This window comes from Nelumbo lutea, chromosome 3, assembly GCF_056320005.1.
Source record: "Nelumbo lutea isolate HS-2025 chromosome 3, American lotus-T2T, whole genome shotgun sequence".
Taxonomy (NCBI): Eukaryota; Viridiplantae; Streptophyta; class Magnoliopsida; order Proteales; family Nelumbonaceae; genus Nelumbo; species Nelumbo lutea.
This window is the reverse complement of record NC_142686.1, coordinates 104715448-104737989: the sequence shown is the minus strand read 5'-3', so window position 1 is coordinate 104737989 and position 22542 is coordinate 104715448. Positions and strand designations below refer to the sequence as shown.

The 22542-nt window shown below is 37.5% G+C and overlaps 1 protein-coding gene across 1 annotated transcript in view; it reads right to left on the bottom strand.

Moving 5' to 3' along the window:
• Positions 1-2465: 2465 nt before the first annotated feature.
• The window catches only part of DEG2 (DEGP protease 2), a 77179-nt gene continuing 57102 nt past the window's right edge, over positions 2466-22542 (bottom strand). Inside the window, exons 9-21 of the mRNA XM_088976725.1 lie at positions 19916-19982; positions 19758-19816; positions 19378-19477; positions 8749-8828; positions 8235-8291; positions 6486-6589; positions 4233-4320; positions 4025-4110; positions 3859-3883; positions 3668-3739; positions 3513-3563; positions 3367-3427; positions 2466-3278 (exon numbers count right to left, since the gene is read on the bottom strand). Of these exons, the coding sequence (XP_088832851.1) occupies positions 3034-3278; positions 3367-3427; positions 3513-3563; positions 3668-3739; positions 3859-3883; positions 4025-4110; positions 4233-4320; positions 6486-6589; positions 8235-8291; positions 8749-8828; positions 19378-19477; positions 19758-19816; positions 19916-19982 (1095 nt within the window). The 3' untranslated portion in view covers positions 2466-3033. The remainder of the gene's footprint in view (positions 3279-3366; positions 3428-3512; positions 3564-3667; positions 3740-3858; positions 3884-4024; positions 4111-4232; positions 4321-6485; positions 6590-8234; positions 8292-8748; positions 8829-19377; positions 19478-19757; positions 19817-19915; positions 19983-22542) is intronic.

Below are 22542 nucleotides of genomic sequence, written 5' to 3'. Positions count from 1 at the left end.
CAAAAGGTTGAAGTGTAGTAAAATTAATGCATTATGCCAACATTTTTTATTTGGAATGCTGATGTAAGGAAGGTATTTGCACATTTTTTCAAAATAATATGTGAGGTTTTTGTTAAGCTCAAAACACTGGGGAGTTTCATAGGATTGTTAGAAAGCCCAAGGAGGTTTTTATAATTTTCCTTTTTTTTAAATGGAATTTAAACTGATTTTAAAATAATTAAACTATATTTAAAATTAAAATTTTTATTAATTTTGTAAATCAGTAAAAATGAATTTATTTAAGTATATTAAATTTAAATTGCTTATGAAATTTAATTAACTATATAAATTTTTATTTTTCAATGGAACTTAAGTTGGTTTTAAATTAATAAAATTTAATTATAAAACTAATAATTGTTTGATAATTTTGTATTAGTTTTATATTAATGTTAAACCAATATTAGTTTTTTTGTTTATCTTATTCCTTTTACTAATGAACTTTTTTATTATATTAATAAAAATATTTTTATCAATAACAATAATTAGTAATTATTTTTAATTTATCTTATTCCTTTTATTAATTAAATTCTTTTTATTATATTAACAAAAATATTTTTATCAATAACAGTAATTAATATAAATGGATTATAATTTTAAATTGAAGTAGATTATTTAGCACAATAATATATCATCGAATATCTAAATTTCAATATAATTAATCTTTACTAATAATTACAGTATATAGATAAAGTTAATGTATTTTATACAATTTAATGGAATAATGGAGATGAGGGAGAATGAGTGGATGAGTTGTTAGGGGTGAGCAAGAAAAATCGAAAAACCGAATCAAACCAAAAAGATTGATCGAAATCGAATAAAAAATCTGGTTAACCAAACGGATCAACATACATATATTTCTATATTTTTTATATTTTCTATATAAAGCATGCTATATTGGTGGAATGGTCGAAACTCAATATTATTATCCATATCCATATACTAGCATAGGTCCATTATCGATTGATACAAACCGATGCTTTGAGGTTTGAGCATATTGGCTGATTGCTTGAATTTTGTTCCCTATTTGTTTTGGTTTTCTTAAATTCAAATTCAAACACCTCTCTCTCTCCTTATTCATTTAAGAATTTTTCCTAATTAATTTCTATATTTACCTGTTATTCATGGATACGCCTTTATAAGATATCTTTCCTAATTAATTTTCCTATTTAACCTCATTGACTTTATTCATTGACATGCCTAATAAAAAGGTTATTGGAGCCTGCATCAATGGGTTGCAAGCAACGTTCAAAGTATCAACATTCAATACTTATTTTAGTTTCAAGCATGTAGAACGTATAATATTGCTACGTTTTGTCTTAGTGATTTTTATTAAACATTTAAAATATAATTGATTATTAAAATTATATATATAGATATTGATAAGAATAATAGTAGTCTGTAGTCTCCCAAGAATTAAGAGATATGCATACATATCTTAGTCTTGTACACCTTTTTCTAACATTTTTTCAAGTGTACCCCAATAATTTACTTTATATAAATGTATTTCCTTTTATATTTATATACTTTATTTATAATCATCTAAGACTTCACTTTATATATCGTTACAGATGTCTTTTGGGTTCATTTGAGCTTCCCATGCTATAACTTTTCCTTATGTATCCAAAAACGTATATGATACATAATCTCAAGTTTGCCTTTCAAGCACTGGAATTCCAACCCTTTGAATTGATTAAACGAACCGTACTCCCCACTGGTCTGTTGAGGTTTGCTCCTTACAGTGTACACCTCACACCAATCTCACAGCACATCTCACTATGTATCGAGAATATCTTCCTATGAATAACAACACACAAGTAACATGTACAGTTGGGACATATTATGAGGTTGCTGTGAGGAGAAGATCCGGACTCCCTGATTACCCATTTATCAATAATAGCTGAACAAGGGCTGTGACTGAGTCTGTGAGTTTGCAGTTCGTACCTCCCATTGACAAATCTACTAATAGATAAAATCGGTAAGTCGAAAAGCACTTCTACAATATGGCTAATCTTGATCCGAAATATTTGGGTTTGAACTTCCACGTTTTAGGTTAAATTACTGAAATACCCAACTTTGACCGTTTGAATGGTACACTGGCTTCTAAATTTGCCGTTCCCTATTATATTGATCATAAAATTCATAAAGTTAATGTTTTTTTTTAAGAATATTGCTTTTTTATGAATTTTATGTATTTTCTACATTTTCTATTTTTATTGAAATATATATATATATTTTTTTTCTTCAATATATATATTGAAAATTTTATCACTATTCAAACAGGATATAGATGACTCTTTTTTGGTTGGTGTAGAACCACGTGTTCTCAATCTTTACATATAAAAATGTTAAGATGATGACATCAGCAATTTCGATTAACATTCTAACATCGAAATAATGGAGAGGTGTTGTAGATCAGAAAGTTGCTATTAGCATGGAATACGGTACTGAACCACACCTGTCAAAGTACAGGGGAGGATTCAGCAATTTTACCAAAAATAAACGAATTAAGATGTTTGATACAAATACCGCTCCTTGCTGAATAGAAAAACCAGATATGTAGAAAAAGAAAAATGAAACTTATTGTTTTAGTAAAACGCCAAATAGGAAATTTGTTTTGTTAAATTACCAAATAGAAAAATTGGTAATGTTTATACAACAATGCTTCCAAGGAGCAGGAGACCTTCGCTAGAAGTTTATGCTCCCAACTGTGGATAGATTGGCCTGAATTAAATTTCAAAGGGTCATCTAATGAGGGTTTCAGCTTCTTTGTAATATCCACTTTCAAGGAGCTGGCTGCAGGAACATTTGTGCACATTCATGCCTCTAACTTCTTCCAGATGGGGAAGAAAATGCTACAACCAGCATGAAGAATAGCTCATTATGTCGCCAAAGCACACAATATCTCTGGCACCGATTAGGGGTTTTGATTCTGCTGCACGAAAACGGAATCAAAACAGAATTCCTGAGCATATCAAGCAAATTGAATCTTCTTATTCATGCCCAAAGAAGCCCATCAAAGCCAATTTCCAAATTTGAGACAGGGCTATCGCCAAGGTCGTGACTTGTTGCTTCACTGTCTTCTGATGGATCCACATATGGCTCCAAGAGGTCAGAAGACCTCTCAGAGGGAATCCCGTAATCCTTGAGAATGCAAGATGAAGCTGCAGCAGCTGCCTCCCGTTCCAAAACGACGAGGAAGTTGTCCTCGAACTCAAAAATCAAATATTTATCATTGCATGCTACACAGGAGCAAAGACAACTCAGAACATTGGAACAATTCAAGGAGAAAAGGAAAAGTGGTTGGAAATAAGGGCAACGAGTACATACAGTCAATAAGATGTGCAAGGTGCCGTATGTTTTTTATTGGTGTCCCATTGAACTTCAGTACCTGTTATTGTTTTTCTTTCGTCACCTCAAGTAACACTTCGTTCTATAAATGGGGGAAAAAGGTTTAAAAAATGGTTAAGACTTGCCTGCTGATTACCCATGTCCTCATATCCGATATTTACTTCATTTGCTAAGACCTGTGGTAGATTAATAGATCAAAAACATTTGGTCATTCCCACAAGTCAGATGAGTGAATACCAATATTGCCCAATTTTCTTGACAGAAAAGGCATGAAGATAACCTGTGATAATATCACAATTTCTTCTCCTTTGAACTTTGCCAAAGAGTAACGTGCCTTTGCCAGTAGTTTCAGCTGAACATACAAGACATTATTGCATTTGAGACAATACATAGAAATGATGATGAAATACACAAGCAAGAGAAGGCGGAAACAACCCTTCACAAAGAATTATTGATACTTGTAGAACTTACCCCTATAGTGTCTTCACACTCCTCACTGTTAAAAACAAAACAAAATAAAATGTCATTTCTTTCTTGAAAATCATCTGGGAAATGCTATAAATGTAGAATACATTAAGAATATAAACAGTTATAAAGGGTAATTATCACTAAGTTGCAGAAATCCAGCAAAACATACTCTATCAGTGGTTCAGAGAGCGGAGTGAACACCAGTCCAGCAATTATCAGATATGAAGGCTGTCCTCCTTCAATGTGATATGGAACCTTCAAAGGGCATTAAGAGACCCATAACATTGAAATGTGCATATTTGACTAAATTATGATTTATTAAACAGAGGAGGCATAAATCATGCATTTTGCTTAACCAGAAATTACTAAGGGCATACCAAATGCACTCGTGGTTTTAGGACTGTTTTAACTTTCATGAAAGTCCCTTGTCGAATGATACCAAGCTCTGCCACATCACCTGAAAACCTGATTATTCAAACATCATTTGATTCAAAGGTCTCTATCATTGAGAGTACATAAAAGGGAAATGGAAATGCTCCATACAAATTTTTACAGAATCATGCTAAAACCCAATCCCATGATCCCATCTATTTAGGACAAATTGCTAGAAGCAAAAAATAAAAAAAAAGTCTAGGACAGATCCTGGTTATCCACTTTGTAGACCCTTGTAGATATGCTCAAAATACACCTAAGCACAACTTAGCTGATGCAGCCCAATCTAGAGTATCCTTGCCAGGCCCATCCTTTGTGGGCCTGACCTAGGGATGTCAATATGTTGGGTTTGCATGGGTTCACCGCAACCTTAACCTGACCCTACAACATTTCAATCCAAACCCAACCTGACCCAACTAAATAACAAGCATTTTCTAACCCTGAAGCATTGCCTTTCAATTGTATTTTTGTAACATATTTTTTAAATCCAATAGTCATTAATTTAACTTGAAATTTGGTTTGTGTTTCAAGATGTCACTTCCTCCACAGTAAAAGAAGAAAAATCCAAAAGAAACATAACAACGTTAATAGGGATCAGTTGTTTTGGGCTTCTTTGTAATTTGTTGCTTTTAGTTTGGGAGGGTGCACCTCACACCTCTCATTGAGTCTTGTACTGCTTTTCATTTCTCTAATAAAATTCTCTTACTGTTGATCAAAAAAAATTTTAAGGTTAGGGTTAGAAGGCATGCAAAATTATAAGAATATGTAGGGGCATCATGACCCATCAGGTAAGAGGTAGCCAGACCCAAGCTCGACTTGGATTGAAGGATTGGAACCATAACCTGACCATAAACCCAAATAAGCCCAAACCTAATCCAACTCTATAGGGTCGGGTCAAGTCGGATTTACCATTTAACCCAACCCTTGACATCCCTAGCCTGACCTGTGTGATTGGGCTGGGTAACCCGATGGGTCGGCCAGACCATGCCTGATCTAAGTCGGGCTTGGACAAGATATCAGGCCCAGGGACTCAAGCTCGGGCTTAAAACATCGAGCCCGACCTTTTTTCAGGCCAGGCTCGACCTTTCTCAAAGAAGCCCAGCTCGAGCCTAACTTGATAATGTATTTATATAATAAAATATATATAATATATTTTTTCTTTATTATCTTTTTTCAAGTAATAGTGAGATCTTTCATTATTTTTTAGGTTTTTAGGTCTTTTAATATAAATAAAACAGTTTTTTATTGAATAAAAAGAATAAAAATATCTTTTTCCAATTTTCTGGCCGGGCTCGGGCTCGGGCTCGGGCTCAAGACCTAGGCCCACTGGTTAGGCTGGGCTCGGGCTTGGGCCTAGGTATATTCTGTTAATATAGAGACAAAGCCCGGCTTGAACCTGGCCCAGCCCGGCCTGGCCCATGAACAGGTCTATGTGTGAAGATAGCCCAATCAAGGGCGGTTCAACCAGGCCCAAGTCCCTATGCAAGGGACAACAGTGGCCCCATACTCAAAATGATACTGAATTAGTGCAATGGTTAGCCTAGTTAGAGCAGAACCTTAGAAGAATCCAAAGGATATATATCAGCTAGTACAATAGCTGATCTTGATATCCTAGCCCACTTGAATGAAGTCCTCATTCAAGTTGAAGGCCATGAAGTTAGCTACCTTTGTATGTTGACTAAGCTTTACTTCACAGAATAAGACTTATAATGACCCAAATGGATTAATTCCTTGCATAAGTGATCTTATGGGTGGATACTTATTAATAAATAAATAAAGTGATCTTATGGGTAAAACCAAGTGAATATTTTCTTCAAGCCCCTATATCTATCTGCTGAAACACTTTGTTTCATTGCTGTACCACATGAGATCTATCACCAAGAAAACCAAATTTGGTCCATCAACTTGAACATTAGATTTTCTCTTTATGAAATAATCAAATATAGGCATAATGGGACTGCTTGAAGGACCCCCCCCCCAAGCATGAATTAGGTTGGACATATCAAGCAGAAGACATGGAAGGATCTAGAGTTGGGCTATAGTAATATGCATTTCTGTGTTTTTTTTTTTTTTGCTAATTATATGCATCTCTATTGCAGCACTGAAAAATGCACATGACCACTAAAATAAATAAATAAATGTGGAAATCTTGAGAAACGTGCAGAGAAATTATTAGCATAGAGATTGTAGACCATTACTTTTGGCTTATAAGGTAGCGGAATGCGATTCGCTCAGTTGATCGAAATGGCACAGTTCCTTCACACCCTACAGGAACACCATCAAAGCTTACAATCACGTCCCCCTGGAAAAACATACTCTGCAGAGATTACTTTCAGAGTATTGTAATAATTCTTAGAATACTATTAACATTTAATTTCCTTTTAACAGACTAATAAATGATGGGGCTCAACAACAATATAGCAAAGGGCAGACTCTATTATCAACAGAGCCCAACTCAACCCGCACCTAAGCTGATCCTCCCAAGTCCAAATGAATGGAACAGAGGCATAGAGATAATGGAAAACCTTCAAATAAGAAAAGGAAAAGAAAGAAATAGAGAGGACACAATTGTTTTTTGCTTGTATGTATGCATGAGCCCACCAATTTCTGCTACATGGGGGGATCATGTGGCAGATCCAAACCTTCCATCAGATAGGGACCAGATGATTGGCCATGTCTGCAGTTCCACATTTCATCAGCCCTATACCCAACCTTGTATTGGAGTTTAGCCTAATGAACAATAGGCTATTCTTGGACTAAACGTGGGAGACTGATGCAGGATCTTTGTGATTCAGCACTATTCTTGCAACCAACATAGATCTAGATGTGTAGCACAAACAAAGAACTAACAGAGAAAAAAGAGAAGAGATGGAAATAAGATGAAAACCCTAGGCAATCACACCAAATTCTGTATAGAAACTTGTTCATTAACCAAAAACTGTTCTTCAAATGAGCCTTACAAGCTTAATAAGAAGAAACTTGCCCTTCTTGCAACCAACATAGATCTAGATGTGTAGCACAAACAAAGAACTAACAGAGAAAAAAGAGAAGAGATGGAAATAAGATGAAAACCCTAGGCAATCACACCAAATTCTGTATAGAAACTTGTTCATTAACCAAAAACTGTTCTTCAAATGAGCCTTACAAGCTTAATAAGAAGAAACATGCCCTTCTTGCAACCAACATAGATCTAGATGTGTAGCACAAATAAAGAACTAACAGAGAAAAAAGAGAAGAGATGGAAATAAGATGAAAACCCTAGGCAGTCACACCAAATTCTGTATAGAAACTTGTTCATTAACCAAAAACCGTTCTTCAAATGAGCCTTACAAGCTTAATAAGAAGAAACTTGCCCCCCCCCCCCCCCCCCCCAAGTTAGCTTGCACAAGGCACTTTAAAAAAGAAGATAGATTAGACTAAACCTGCCCCAAACAATTACAAACATAAAACTAAATAAAGGGAAATTACTAGACTAAGACTTGTCCCCAAACATAACCCTTAAACATGCAAAATTACAAAAATACCCTTACTGTCCAAATGTAAGAAAGTCAAATAAGTCCTGTCCAGCAGCAAACTCAACCACACAAAGAGCATGTTAAGGTGGATTGAAGACTCTAGGGTCATCCCAAGTTGATCCACTGCTAACATAGCTCCCATGTGAGCCCCACATTATCATAATGATGCCAAATAAGCATAGGAGCAGCTTTGCTTCTCTTTTGATATGCCCTAAGTTGATCCCCATCAGAGACTCCTTTTGATTTCCAAGCTAAGTTGCCATTTGGAAGATTCTAGTTCACTTAGTCATCTGGGGAAACTTCATAATACGGCCTAACCCTTCCCATACATGCATAAATACGTGCACACATACTTCCATATTATCTTCACAAACCATTCTTGTAGGGCTCGTGATTGTCAAGATGTAGTTTGATATTTAAGTGCTTGCATACCTTCTTCAAAACATTATTTGCATCAGAAGTTGGTTCAACTCTCCGCACCAGTACACCCTGTAACAGACATGTCAAGGGGGCAATAAATATGAAAGAATTGGAATTATGATATGCAAACAAATGATCAGTGATAGGCTGGATGTGGGACAATTACAAGGGTTCCTGCCTTCCTGGTTACCACACCATCAGAAATTAGCAATATAAGCTTTATATCCAGAATGAAAAGCTCATTCAGATGGATCTAGAGGCCAATTAACTCCATCACTAACAGTCTTAGCAGGGATTAAGATGAGGGTTAATTTGTATCTCTGTAGGGATAAGTTTTTTTTTTTTTTTTCATTCCAGAGCAGCTTTTTTTCTATGTTTTCTATCTCCTCCCAATATACCGCCTTCCAATAATTGATCCAAAACAATACAACACTCAGCTTAACAAAGCCTTGTCCCAGTAATGTGAGGTCTTAACAACAACAACAACAACAACGATAACAAGTTTGAGTTACCTAAAGAAATATACCTCATTATATTGCACTTTTAAGCATGAACGAAGTGCTGGATTCTCCAATTTTTGTAGCAAGACTCCAAGGCAAGGAAATCCTGAAAGTTCATGTCTAAAGGATTACATGGTGGATAGACCATGGATATGTAAAACAAGGCTGCTCTTAGTGTGATTAATAACGCTGAGTTAAAAGACCTGTAAATAATTAAAGAAGCATGTCTATAACAGGATTGCAAGTTTATTATATTATGTATAATGAGCATATCCTCATAAGAGTTCTATATTCTAATGCGCATGTCCACAGGCATTCACATTTACTAGCCACATGGCAGATGCATTGGACATACAATCTGTTATAAAGAATGGACAGAGAGAAAGAGAGAGAGAGAGAGAGAGAGGTTGGACATAGGTGGAGAGCAGTGGAGAGAGAGGGAGAGAAACTGAGAAAGAGAGTTAGATTAAACATGGAACTTTTAAGCAAACCAAACATTTTTAATTCTACTCATGTTACTGGGCCAATCATGATAAACCACGCCAGCTTCTTACACATGGGTCTCACATGTCAGGCTGATGTGGCCCAGTATCATCCAGAAACCATAGAGGATTTGGAATCAACCTTTTAATGGGTGGATAGAAAGGGGGACACAAAAGGAAAAAATACTTTGGTAGAACTTTAAGTGGAAATGTAGAAATTTAGGAGACAACCAAAAAGGGGGTTGAACTCTTCCTTTTATATAAGGCAAGAGCTGGTGTATAATGTGGAGACTCTATAACTTGATCTATCTTATTAGTATAGTCCTTGTTGTACATTACTTATACCTCTTGTTCTTCTTTTCTCTTTCAGCCCTATATGGGCATTCTTGTAATTGTACATATCTTTTAATTTATAAGAGACTCTTTGAGGTGGGGGTCATTCATCCTTGACACCGCCAAGATTATTCTTGTTCTTCTCTCTATTCAGACAAGAGTGTTGACATTGTATCAGAGCAGGTTGCTCTCTGATCTATTTTCTCTCTCGTGAAACTCACTAGAAGCAGTAATCCTGTCATATTAGGGCTGTTTTGATCAACCCTTTTCTGTTCAGTCTTCTTTGTGCAACCAGCAGGAGAGATTTCGTTAGATCTCTCTTGTGAGACATTGGTTCGAGGCCAAACTTCAGATCTGGTGTCGCCTAGACCTGATCTACTCTTCCTACAAACAACATCTGATTTGGTGAAGTTTTCGAAGGAGTTCTGATCTTCTTGGGGTGGCAACACTGCACAGTTTCCTTTTTTGAACTGCAACAGCTTTAGACTTCAGATCTGGTGTCACCTAGGCCTGATCTATTCTACCTACAAACAACATCTGATTTGGTGAAGTTTTCGAAAGAGTTATGATCTTCTTCTTGGGGCTGTAACACTGTACAATTTCCTTTTTTGGACTGTAACTCTTTTTTTTTTTGGACTTCTGGCCTTCTACATCAGCCTGCGATTTGAGTTTTTCTCTCCAGATTGAAGGATCCTCTCAAGCTCTTCTTAATCCTACACTCAGTTTCTGGTTTGGAGATTTCTAGGGACTGTTTCGATCAGCACAAGATATCTCCTTATTCTTGAAAAAGACGCCTGATGTGTTGGTAAATCACAGTTTCCTCTCAATCGGCTGACTCGATCAACCTATAACCCTAGATCTAGTGTCGTCCTAGGGTTTTCTTGCTTCCCATTTATTTGATTCAGACTTCAGATTCATTTTTGAATGGTTTTAGACTTGACAGTCTTAAAACTTGCCTTTTTTGGACTGTCACCCTGAGTTCTTGATTGCTGAATTTGGTTGTATCTGATATCCTTGTGCCTGGACTGTTGTTTTCTTGCTGAAATGGCCTCCAATAGAGAAGATATTATTCCTATAAAGCTGGAAGGATCAACCTATGGAATTGACATTGCTACTGTAGCACATGGAAGTAAGAAATCTACTATTGGTGGTGATTCTTTTGTTAAAGGTGATTCTCTGGAATCTATGGTTGAGGAAAACATTCAACAACTGGTAACTTCTGCTATTTCTTCTGCTCTTTCTGCTATTGGCTTACCTAGTGAGTTTTCCGGTTATTGTGCTTCTTCTTCTCATACTTGGATCATTGACTCTGGAGCTACCAACCACATGACAGGAGCCTACCCTAACCAACCAAGTAATCTTACTAAAACCCATCACAAACATACTGTTACTGCCAATGGTGAAAAGTTAAACATCATTGGTAGTAGTGATCTGTCTCTTAAGCTTTCACCCACTGCATCTTTCCCTCTTACCAAGAGCCTTCTTGTTCCTAATCTCACTACAAACTTGATTTTTGTTTGCTAATTAATTGATGAAGGTAACATTCTCATCTTCTCTCAGGCTGGATGTTTGATTCAAGACTAGAACACTGGGAAGGTGAAAGGGAAGGGGCGCAGGGTGGGTCGTCTATTTGCATTGGAGTTCGAGAAGCCTCAAACAGCAGCATCATCAGTTTATTTCAGTTCCTCCGCTTCTAGTTCCTTTTTGAGTCATAGAAATAATGTTTGGGACTTATGGTATAAACATCTGGGTCATTTACATTCTGAAAAATTAAAACTTTTGTTTGATTCAGGCCTTATTAAGAATAAAGTTCCTTCCTTGCACACCTTTGATACATCTTATGTTTCTTGTTGCTTAAGAGTCATACCTTACCATTTCCTCACATATCTGAGCATGCTACCTCTCCCTTCGAGCTTATACATAGTGATGTCTGGACTGCTTCTGTCTCTTCTCGGCTTGGATACAAATATTTTGTGCCGTTCATTGATGATTGTACCAGGTACACATGGATATACTTTCTTCGCCACAAGTTTGAGGTGTTCCCAACATTTAAGTTGTTTCATGCTATGGTGCGGGTTCGGTTTCAATCACAAGTGCGTATTCTCCGTTCGGATTCAGGGGGAGAATACACTGGCGGAGATTTTTTATCCTATTTGAAAGACCATGGAATAAAGTGCAACAAAGTTATCCATATACTCCTTAGCAAAATGGTGTGGCCGAGCGCAAGAATGGACATATCCTTAGTGTTGTGAGGACATTATTGCAGGAGTCCCATACTCCACCTTCCTTTTGGGTAGAGGCAGCCAATACAACTGTATTTTTGATCAACTATATTCCTTCCTCAGTTCTTGATAATATGTCTCCCTTTCAGAAGTTATTTGGTCGTTCTCCAGATTTATCTATGCTTCATGTTTTTGGATGTGTGTGCTTTGTTCATCTTCCCTCTCGTGAATGTTCTAAATTGTCTACACAATCCGTCATGTGTGCCTTTGTGGGTTACAGTCCTGACCACAAAGGATTTCTTTGTTATGATCCCTCTATTCGTCACATTCGTACATCACGTAATGTTGTTTTCCTTGAGCACATTTCATTTTTTTCTGGAATTGCTAGACTGTCTGCACCATCAGTTTCTATTTTGCCAAACATTGATTCACAGGATGCTCCACCTTCTACTGAGAAGGACTTTCTCATCTTCTCTCGCAAGCGGTTATGTGCTCCAGCCCCTGCGCCTGCGATTCTCCTTCCTCCCAGTTCAGATCATCATCCTACCACTCCTCCTGTAAGTGATACCTCTACTTCAGACACTCTTCATACTTTTATTCCTCTTCGTCGTTCTACTTGTATATCTAGACCTCCTGACCACTATGGTTTTCCTTTAAACCATAGCTCTTTGTCTGTTGTCCTATCCTCCACAGATGTCCCTCGCTCCTACCAGGAAGCTAATAGTATCCCTCATTGGAAGGAAGCCATGGATGTAGAGATTCATGTTTTACATGAGTATGACACTTGGGATCTTGTGCCTGCTCCTCCAGATGCATCCATTGTTGGGAGTCGTTGGGTTTACAACATTAAGCTGAAGTCTGATGGATCTCTTGATCGATACAAGGCACATTGAGTTGCCCAGGGATATAGTCAATAGTATGGTATTGACTATGAAGAAACCTTTGCTCCTGTTGCAAAGATCACCACAGTCCATGTTCTTTTAGCAGTGTCTGCTGCTCAATCTTGGACCATATGCCAGCTCGATGTGAAGAATGCCTTTCTTCATGGTCAGTTGAAGGAGACGGTCTACATGACGCCTCCTCCTGGATACTGTAGTGATCCTTCTTTAGTATGTCGCCTCAAAAAATCTCTATATGGTCTAAAACAAGCTCCCCGAGCATGGTTTGAACGCTTTCGCGATGTTGTAGTTGTTGTTGGGTATAGCCAGAGTTCTTTTGATCACTCTTTATTTGTTAGGCAACAACCTCAGCGTATTACCATTTTCCTACTATATGTTGTTGACTGGGAATGATGCTGAAGGCATTTGTGAATTGAAACTATTACTTCATAATTCCTTTCACATGAAGGACTTGGAACCTCTCACATATTTCTTGGGACTGGAAGTACATCGTAGTGATCGAGGGTATTTTGTTTGTCAGCAGAAGTATGCCTCTGACCTTGTTAAACTTGCTGGTATTAATGATGAAAAGCATGCTGATACACCTATGGAGCTAAATCTTAAGCCATCTAAATCTGAAGGTCCATTACTTCCTGATGCTGCCTTATATCGCCAGCTTGTGGGGTCCCTCATTTATCTCACTATGACTTGACTTGATATTTCTCATGTTGTTCAGGTTGTTAGTCAATTTGTTTCTGCTCCTCGTCAGCCTCATATGATTGTCGTTCATCGCATCATTCAATATGTTAGAAGCACAACTTCCTAGGGACTGTTCTCCTCCTCCTCTCCTATTCAGTTGAGAGCATATGTTGATGCAGATTGGGCTGGTTGTCCAAACACTCGTAGGTCCACTTCTGGGTGGTGTGTTTTTATGGGTGATTCACTCGTCTCTTGGAAGTGTAAAAAACAACAAATAGTCTCCAAGTCTTCCACTGAAGCAGAGTGTAGGGCCATGTCTTCGGTTTGCAATAAGATTGTTTGGTTACAGTCTCTCTTTATGGATCTCGGCATTCAACTTCCTACACCTATTCCTCTCTATGCAGACAATATGAATGCTATCAAGATTGCATCTAACCCTGTCTTCCATGAGAGGACCAAGCACATTGAGGTGGACTGCCACTTTATCCAAGACCTCTTCACTACTAGGTCTATATCGCTTCCTCATGTAGCCTTAGACATGCAAATTGCTAATATCTTCACCAAAGCTAAGACTAGAGTTTGACATCTCTTTCTTATAGACAAACCGATGCTTATGTCTAGGCATTAGTTTGAGGGGGGTGCGGAGACTATAACTTGATGTATCTTATTAGTATAGTCCATGTTGTACATTACTTATACTTCTTATTCTTCTTTTCTCTTTTAGCCCTATATGAGCATTCCTGTAATTGTACATATCTTTTAATATATAAGAGACTCTTTGAGGTGGGGGTCATTCATTCTTGACACCTCTAAGATTATTCTTGTTCTTCTCTCTATTTAGACAAGAGTGTTGACATATAATACAGCAACAAATAAATAGAAATGGCAAAATAGTGGGAAGCATGTTCCTATTGATTCTATGTTATGTTTATTAGGGTAGGGTCAGGTTTGGGTAAGAATAAGCTGACCCATGATAGGTTCCATCTGGAGTCATGTTAAGGCCAATCTGAGCTTACCCCCAACCCATCATTTTTTTTTATAGTATATTAAAAGAAGGTACAAGGTTTCAATAGGGTGGTGAGATGCCATAAGAGATTTACAATAAAAACATTTGAGAACTAATACAATAACTTAAGGTTTCCTGATGCAGTTCTAAAATGGTCCAAAAGGATGACCCAAAAGTTTTTCGCTGGACATCTTTAAATTCTAGATGTAGAATAATGCTATCCAATATCGTGTTTCCCAATGACACATACAATCATTGATGATTCTTCCAATACCATCGAAGATTCTTCTATTTCTCCCCTTCTAGTAGAGGTTTAAAATGTCGATGTTGATGGAAATGTCACTTACCAAAATATAGGACATATGTCAGAAATGTTGAGGGGAAATATTGTAAAAATTAGAGACATTGTGGAAATATGCAATGATATTTGAATCCGATCGAGAACCCCCTATTGCTAATGTTGTTCATTCATTCTTTCTAATAAAATATCTTCTTAAAAGGCAATTAAAGCTATAAAATCATTATTTTTAATGTGAGAAGTAAGAATTTGAAACCCTAACATAGACTTGTTTGGGCTTGCCTCAAGGGGCGTGGCCGGGGGTCTAGGGGCAGAACCCCAACCCAACTGTTAAACTCAAAAAAAGGCAAAAAGCGCAAAATTTTAAAAAGGCGCACGCCTGGGCTGAGGCACAAGGCGCACCAAGCACAGCCTAGGCACACCCCAAAATGCGCCTTTTGAAACGGGTGCGCCTAGGACCTGGGCGAGGCGCATACCCCAAAATGCACCTTGCCTGTGCGCCTAGGCGCGCCTTTTAAATAACTAAGAGCCCCAATCAGAAGTATGAGGAACTTCTCTAATTTTATTTCTAGACACAACTTGTGTGACCTCCCCCTTAATAATGGACTCTTCGCCTGGTCAAATATGCAAGAAAATGCCATAAGTTATGCAGACTGACAGATTTTTGCTTTCTCAGGACTGGCTGGAGAGATCCCCCAACCTTTGCCAAGAACTTTGCCCAAGATGTATTTCAGATCACTGGCCTATCTTGCTTAACACTGATAGAATTATCAAAAGAAAGACCCCTTTCAGACTGGAAAAATTCTGGTTACCTCACAAAGATTTCAGCAAAATGGTTGCATCATGGTGGGAAGATTGCAAAGTAGAGGGCTGGGCTGGTTTCAGGTTGTTACAGAAATTAAAAGTTCTAAAGAGAAACCTTAAAGCTTGGGGGAGAGAGGAATTTAAAGCTGTTGAAGAAGAGAAGAAAAGAATTCTCATGGAGTTGGAGGAGTTGGATGGTAGAGAACAAAACGGTACCCTTGATGCTTTAAACAGAAGTACAAGAGCATATTTGAGAAAGGAATGGGAATAGCTGGTCAGAAGAGAAGAAATTTCCTAGAGACAAAGATAAAGAGTGAGATGGCTGAAAGAAGGAGATAATAATTCCAGATTCTTCCAAACTTATGCCTCAGGAAGGAGTAGGAAGAACTTCAACTCTAAGTTGAAATTGAACCAAAGGGAAGTGGAGAATCCAGAGGAAATTAAGGAAGCCTTCTTTTCTTCTTCAAAAACCTGTACACCAAGGATAGTAATAACCGATTTACATTGAACAGATGGGAAGGCACAACTCTATCAACTGAAAAGAGGGTTTGGTTGGAAAGAAACTTTGAAGAGGAAGAAGTTAAAATGGTAGTCTTCAGTATGGATGGGGATAGGGCTTTGGGGCTGGATGGTTTCCCCATTTTTTTCTTCCAGCAATGTTGGGAAATAGTAAAGTCAGATCTCATGGATTTTTTCAGGGACTTCCACTCTTCTGCCATTGTTAACAAAGGACTAAATTCAACCTTTCTTTGCCTCATCCCAAAGAAAGGGGGAGCCTTGGAAGTTAAAGACTTTAGACCAATAAGTTTGTTGGCTAAGGTTTTGGCCAGAAGACTAAAAGAAGTCCTAGAAGATCTAATTTCCCCAAACCAATTTGCTTTTGTAAAAGGGAGACAAATTGTGGACCGCATTCTAATTGCAAATGAGTATGTGGAAGACAGAAAATCTTCTGGGAACCCAGGGGTCCTTGTCAAACTAGATCTGGAAAAGGAGTATGATAAATTGGATTGTGATTGTATTTTAAATTTCTTAAAGATGTGAAGCTTTGGTAGAAAATGTATCAGGTGGATTAAAGGCTGTATTGGTTCTTCATGGTTTTCAGTGTTGATAAATGGTGAAGCGAAAGGTTACTTCAAGGCTGCTAGTAGGGGTCTCAGACAAGGTTGCCCGCTTTCCCCCTTTCTATTCATTTTGGTAATTGGCATCTTTAACTATCTCTTTGATAAGGCTATTCTTCATAATTTGGTGAAAGGATTTGAAGTGGGAAGGGACAAGATTCACATGTCACATTTACAATTTGCTGACGACATAATTTTGTTCTTGGATGCTTCCATAACCAACATCAAAAACACTAAAAGGATAATTGAATGTTTCAAGCTTATCGTTGACTTGAGGGTTAACTTTTGCAAAAGTAGTATAGTAGCTCTTAACTCAGGGGGAGAGGAACTTCTAGAAAGCTTCAAATCTATGTTGGGGTGTAAAAAGGAGAATCTTCCTATTTCCTAATTCCTATCTAGGCATGCCTCTTGGAGGGAATCCAAAACCTCTCAACTTCTGGAGGCCAGTGGTGGAGAAATGTGAGAAGAAACTAGCATCTTCGAAGAAGTGTTATCTTTCAAAAGGGGGAAGGCTTATTCTCTTGAAAGCCTCCTTAGCAAATTTGCCAATCTATTTCCTTTCAGTCTTCCAGATTCCAACCAAAGTCAGAAATCAGATTGAGAAGCTTCAAAGGAACTTTCTTTGGGAAGGAGGTGGGGAAAAGAGAAGCCACTTAGTCAGTTGGAAACAAGTATGCAATCCTAAAGAGGAAGGTGGTTTGGGAATTGGACACTTGAAAGAGAAAAATTCTTCTCTCTTAGGTAAATGGCTGTGGAGGTTCCCTAAAGAACCCAATGCTCTTTGGACAGCTGTCATCTCAAGCAAATATGGATCAAATGTAAATGGATGGGATAGCAATCTCCATTTGAACAGGGTAAAGTCCACAAATCCCTAGAAAAGTATCATCTCCACCCATACTTCTTTCTTTCCTTTTATAAGATATAAAGTGGGAAATGGTTCTAAAATAAAATTCTGGAAAGACCTTTGGTGGGGGAGAAACTACCCTTGCAGCCTCATTCCCTAGACTTTTTAACCTCACCCTTGACCAAGAAGCCACTATTTCTTCCTGCCTTCCAGACCAAACTGTTAAAGAACACCCTAAACCATCAACTACTCAGAAGACCTCTAAGGGACCCGGAGATTTTTGAATTAATAGACTTAATTCAGACCCTTAAAGAAGCCTACATCTCCCCCTCCTATTCTGACACCCAAATCTGGACCCTTCACCCTACTGGCGAATTCTCTTCTAAGTCTATGTTCAAGGTTTTGATTGCTGATGAACAGCATTCCTCTTTTCCATTTAAGAAGATCTGGTGTATCCACATCCCTTCAAGAGTCTGTTTCTTTGTCTAGAAAGCTTGTCTCCAGAAAGTAAATACTAGTGATCTCTTACAGAAAATGTATTTGGGAATATTGTCCATCTCTCCTCATGTTTGCATTTTATGCTTCAGCGAAGGTGAATCAGCAGATCACATGTTTCTTCACTGCAAGTTCACCCAAAAGATTTGGTTCCATTTCTTGAAAATGGCAAGTTACAGCTGGATTATATCAGAACACGTTATGGACTTTCTGCATCAATGGCAAGGAACGGGTTTAAGTAAAAGGGTAAAGTTTATTGGCAATCAGTGCTAGATGCGGTCTTGTGGGGAGTTTGGGATGAAAGAAACAAACCTCTCTTTGACAACAAATTCAGGCCCCTGGAGGAGTTAATTTCAGGCATTACTTGCCTTTTCAACCTTCGGACGGTTAATTCAGATCTGTTCAAAGGACTCTCAGTCAATGATCCCAATAGAGATGCTTACCCCTTTCTGTTTTTCCCTCACCTCCATCAAACAACCTTAAGACGTCCCGATCCCATCAGTGAAGTGCTTTAGGTAACCCTGGCTTAGCTGGTATTGGAAGCATAGTAAGGGATGAAAGGGGCAACATTTGTTGGATTTTCAGCGGTCCAATTGGTTTGTCTGATTCCACAAAGGCTGAAGTGATGGCTGCTCTCACAGGAATCAGAAAAATAAAAAGAATTGGGAATCCAGAATTTAATCATTGCAGGTGATTCAGCAAATACTATAAAATGGTTAAGAGACAAAGAGGGGGGACCTTGGAGACTGAGTCACTATTTGGCAGAGGCTAGGGACTCTTTGAACTGTTTAAATGTAAAATTAGTTTGGATTCCTAGGGAACACAATCATACAGCAGATGGCTTAGCAAAATGCGGCGTGTATTTGGATCATTTGTATAGTGACAAGCTTCCTCCTTTGTAATTTGTTGGGGTTCTTCCCCTGCTTTCAAGGATTTAAACCATTGGTCAAAAACCAATAGATCATTGGTATTATTAGTTTAGAAGCTAATTATGCATTGGAGCCACTATCGAGATTTGCAAGAAAACATGCAAATCTTTCTCTCTTTCTCTCCCTCAATTCCTCCACCTCTCTGAGGCATGCCTTTTAAAACATTGCTCCCTCTCCATCTCTCTCCCTCCCTCTCTCTCTTTTGTTTCATGATTGTATATTAGAATGGTAAAGCAAGATAAAGCATGGACCAAGATAATTCAAATATCAATCACATCTATCATGGTGAATGTATTTCGTCAAAAGAAACTATAAGAACGATACTTATTGGTTTCAAATATGTTGGACTTTAAGAATGGAATACCAATACAGGGAGTGAGTGAGAGACTGAAACTTCAAGAAGAGACAACAGAAAGATTAAATGCAAAAACCCAGACATAAAAATCATGAGGTAAAATCCAGAATAACATATATGGTTGGGTTGTGCATGGATACCCAGCATGCTGCACAAAAAATGTGTATAAATTAGTTCAAGAAAACAACTCACCAGTATATTTTCCATTCCTATCATAGTCATCTAAGAAATGAGACACAACAGTAGTGGGTATCACATATCCAATATTCTCAGCTTCATCAGATCTGAAAACCTAAAAGGAATGCCTGGTCAGAAATATAATATATAAATATAAAAGAAAAAGAAAAATTCACAGACTTCCAAGAAATATATCGAGGATCATTTACTTTAACCTAATAAGGATCAAGTAATATTCAAGATGTTTATCATTGGATAATGGGGTGCCCTGATTATACGATTTCAGATTCAGTGAATATATGGAACCAGGAAAACATTGTCGTAATTGGTTTAGTTAATCATTTAACCTTCCCCTTTCTCTATGCAAGAACATTGAGTGTATAACAGAAAGCTACCTGAAATGCAACCCCTATGCACTCCCCTTGGTCATTGAATGCAGGGCCACCACTATTTCCTATAATATAACAAGTATAAGACATTGATGTCTGAAGAAACCAATCACAGGAAGAAAAGATCATAATCCTGAAATAGTCACATGTAGCCACCCACAAACCAGGATTTATTGCTGCATCAATTTGAATTCCTAGCAAGTCAGATGTTCCATGAGCATATGATGTTACCTGATAGAACAAAATGGAACAAGCTAAATCTTTGTATGCTTTTTGGCAAAAACAATTTCACAATGTAGAAACACTTCACGAAAAGATAAATTTCTTGATCAATCAAGATAGAGAGAGAGAGGTTGTGTTTGTTGTAGTTCCAATGTTCTTTATAGAATACCAAAGAATTTTTTTGTAGCTCCAATGCTCTTTATGAAATACCATAATTGCCATTAACATAGCATATTGGATTAAAATTTTGGAGGTGTTCCAACCTTTTTCTATCAATTAAATTATCAGAAGTTGACAAGTGGCAACATCTTCCTCAGCAAGAATCTCCCACAACCATCCTTGGAAGCCTCTATCTCATAACACAATCAAGCTGAACTTGAATGGACACAGTCTGGGAAACCCCAGATTTTCAGGAATAGGGGGGTTTAGAAACTATGAGGGAGTCATTCTTACTACATATTCAGGGCTTATATGTTATGAGACATATAAGGGGGGTTTAGGACTTATATGGCAACTCAATCTGAGCTGAGCTTGAAGTAGTACTACAAGGACATCAACTGGATAAATCTCTTATATACAGCAATCTTTTGGTAGGAGACTCGTAAATATTATGGGATGGCTAAGGAAGAATGGTTTGGCCCACGGAAATATGGATGCATTATGAAGTAGGAAAGTTGGATGCTGTACTGAGAAAATAATTTAAATGTACTCTGAGATCTGCATATGGGGTGACAGATGTGTTATCAAAACAAGAGGTTAACAGTAATCAGCTGCATTTGGGACATGTTAAAAGGTCATAATTACCAATATAGTACTCTGAGATTTGTATTCCATTCCTTTTCACATATTAATAAAAGGTCATGGTTACCAATAAAAAAAAAAAAAAAAACTTGGCATGGAGCATCTTTAATTGAAAATAAATACCTCCATCCAAGTGCAGAGCATGTTTCTTTTAGATGTGAAACAGATTTTATTTGCAAATATAAACCAACTTGGAGAAGCATGCAGTTGTGAAGCTGAAATTTAAGACATTTGAATATATTGGTTTTGTGTCAGGCAAATGGTGCATGAAATCCATTATATTGTTTCACTTCAATTCAACAAAAATAAAAAAAGGGCAGCCCAATGCATGAGGCTCCCACCAATGTGGGGTCTACGGAGGGGCAGGTGTATGCAACCATAATATGATGGTCACCCAGTGATGCAGGATCTTTGTGATTCAGCACTATTCTTGCAGCCAACTTAGGTTTAGATGTGTAGCACAAACAAAGTACTACCAGAAAAAGAAGAGAAGAGATGGAAATAAGACGAAAACCCTAGGCAATCACACCTAAGGGTGAGGACAATCACACCCCCAACTTGGCAATCACACCAAATTCTATAGAGAAGCCTTCATTGTTCATTAGCCAAAACTGTCTTCATATGAGCCACACAAGCTTACTAAAAAGAAGCTTTCAAAGGAAGAAACTTTCCCTCCAAGTTAACTTGCCCAACAAGTCATTTACAAAAAGGAGCTAGACTTGGGGGTGCAAATGGATTAGATCAAGATCCGATCCAAGATTCCAATCCCTCCCCCCTCGATCCGATACATATGCCATATATATATATATATATATATATATATATATATATATATATATATAAACATATATAAATAATACATGTATATATGTTATTTATTTATTTATAAATATATTATTTATATTGTATTTTTGTAAATTTGTTATATTATTTATTTTTAATAAAAACATGTATATATATGAAAATAATTAAAAAATACTTGTATTTTTTGCATTTCTTTATTTAAATTGGTATATTTTATTTCTTTAATAAATTATTAATTTTTAAAGAAGACAAAACAGATCGGATCAGATCCGAATATCCGACTTCCCGATCGGATTCAAATTCAGATCCATGTCTATCAAATCCGACCGGATCTTTGGGTCGGATCATATTTGCAATTAACAGTGTCGGATCGGATTCAAATATACCTTGGTTCGAATCCGATCCAATCCGTTTGCATCCCTAGCTAGACTAGACTAACCTGCCCCAAACAATTACAAACATAAATCCAAACAAAGTGAAATTACTAGACTAAGACCAAGATTCAAAATATGTCAGTAGGGGTGTATCAGCTTGTATCGAAGCTCATTTCTCCTATTTTTTTAGTCTTTTATAAACCTGGTTCAGAGGGGTCGGTTTAAGGCCTGTCTACCCCCTGAACCAGGTTAAACCCCAAAACACCCCCTATAGGGGCATATCGGGAAGCCCCCAATAGGATACGTATTGGCCGATACATCCAGATACGTATTGAAATTTCGAACCTTGACTAAGACCTGTTCCCAAACATAAGCACCCCACCCCCCCCCCTAAACATGCAAAATTACAAAAATACCCTAGCTGTCTAGAAATATAAGAAAGTCAAATAAGTCCTGTTCAGCATAAAATCCAACCACACAGAGCATCTTAGGGTGGATTGAAGACTCTAGGGTCTTCCCAAGTTGATTCATTGCTAATCCAGCTCCCATGTGGGCCCCACATCATCATAATGATGCCAAATAAGCATGGG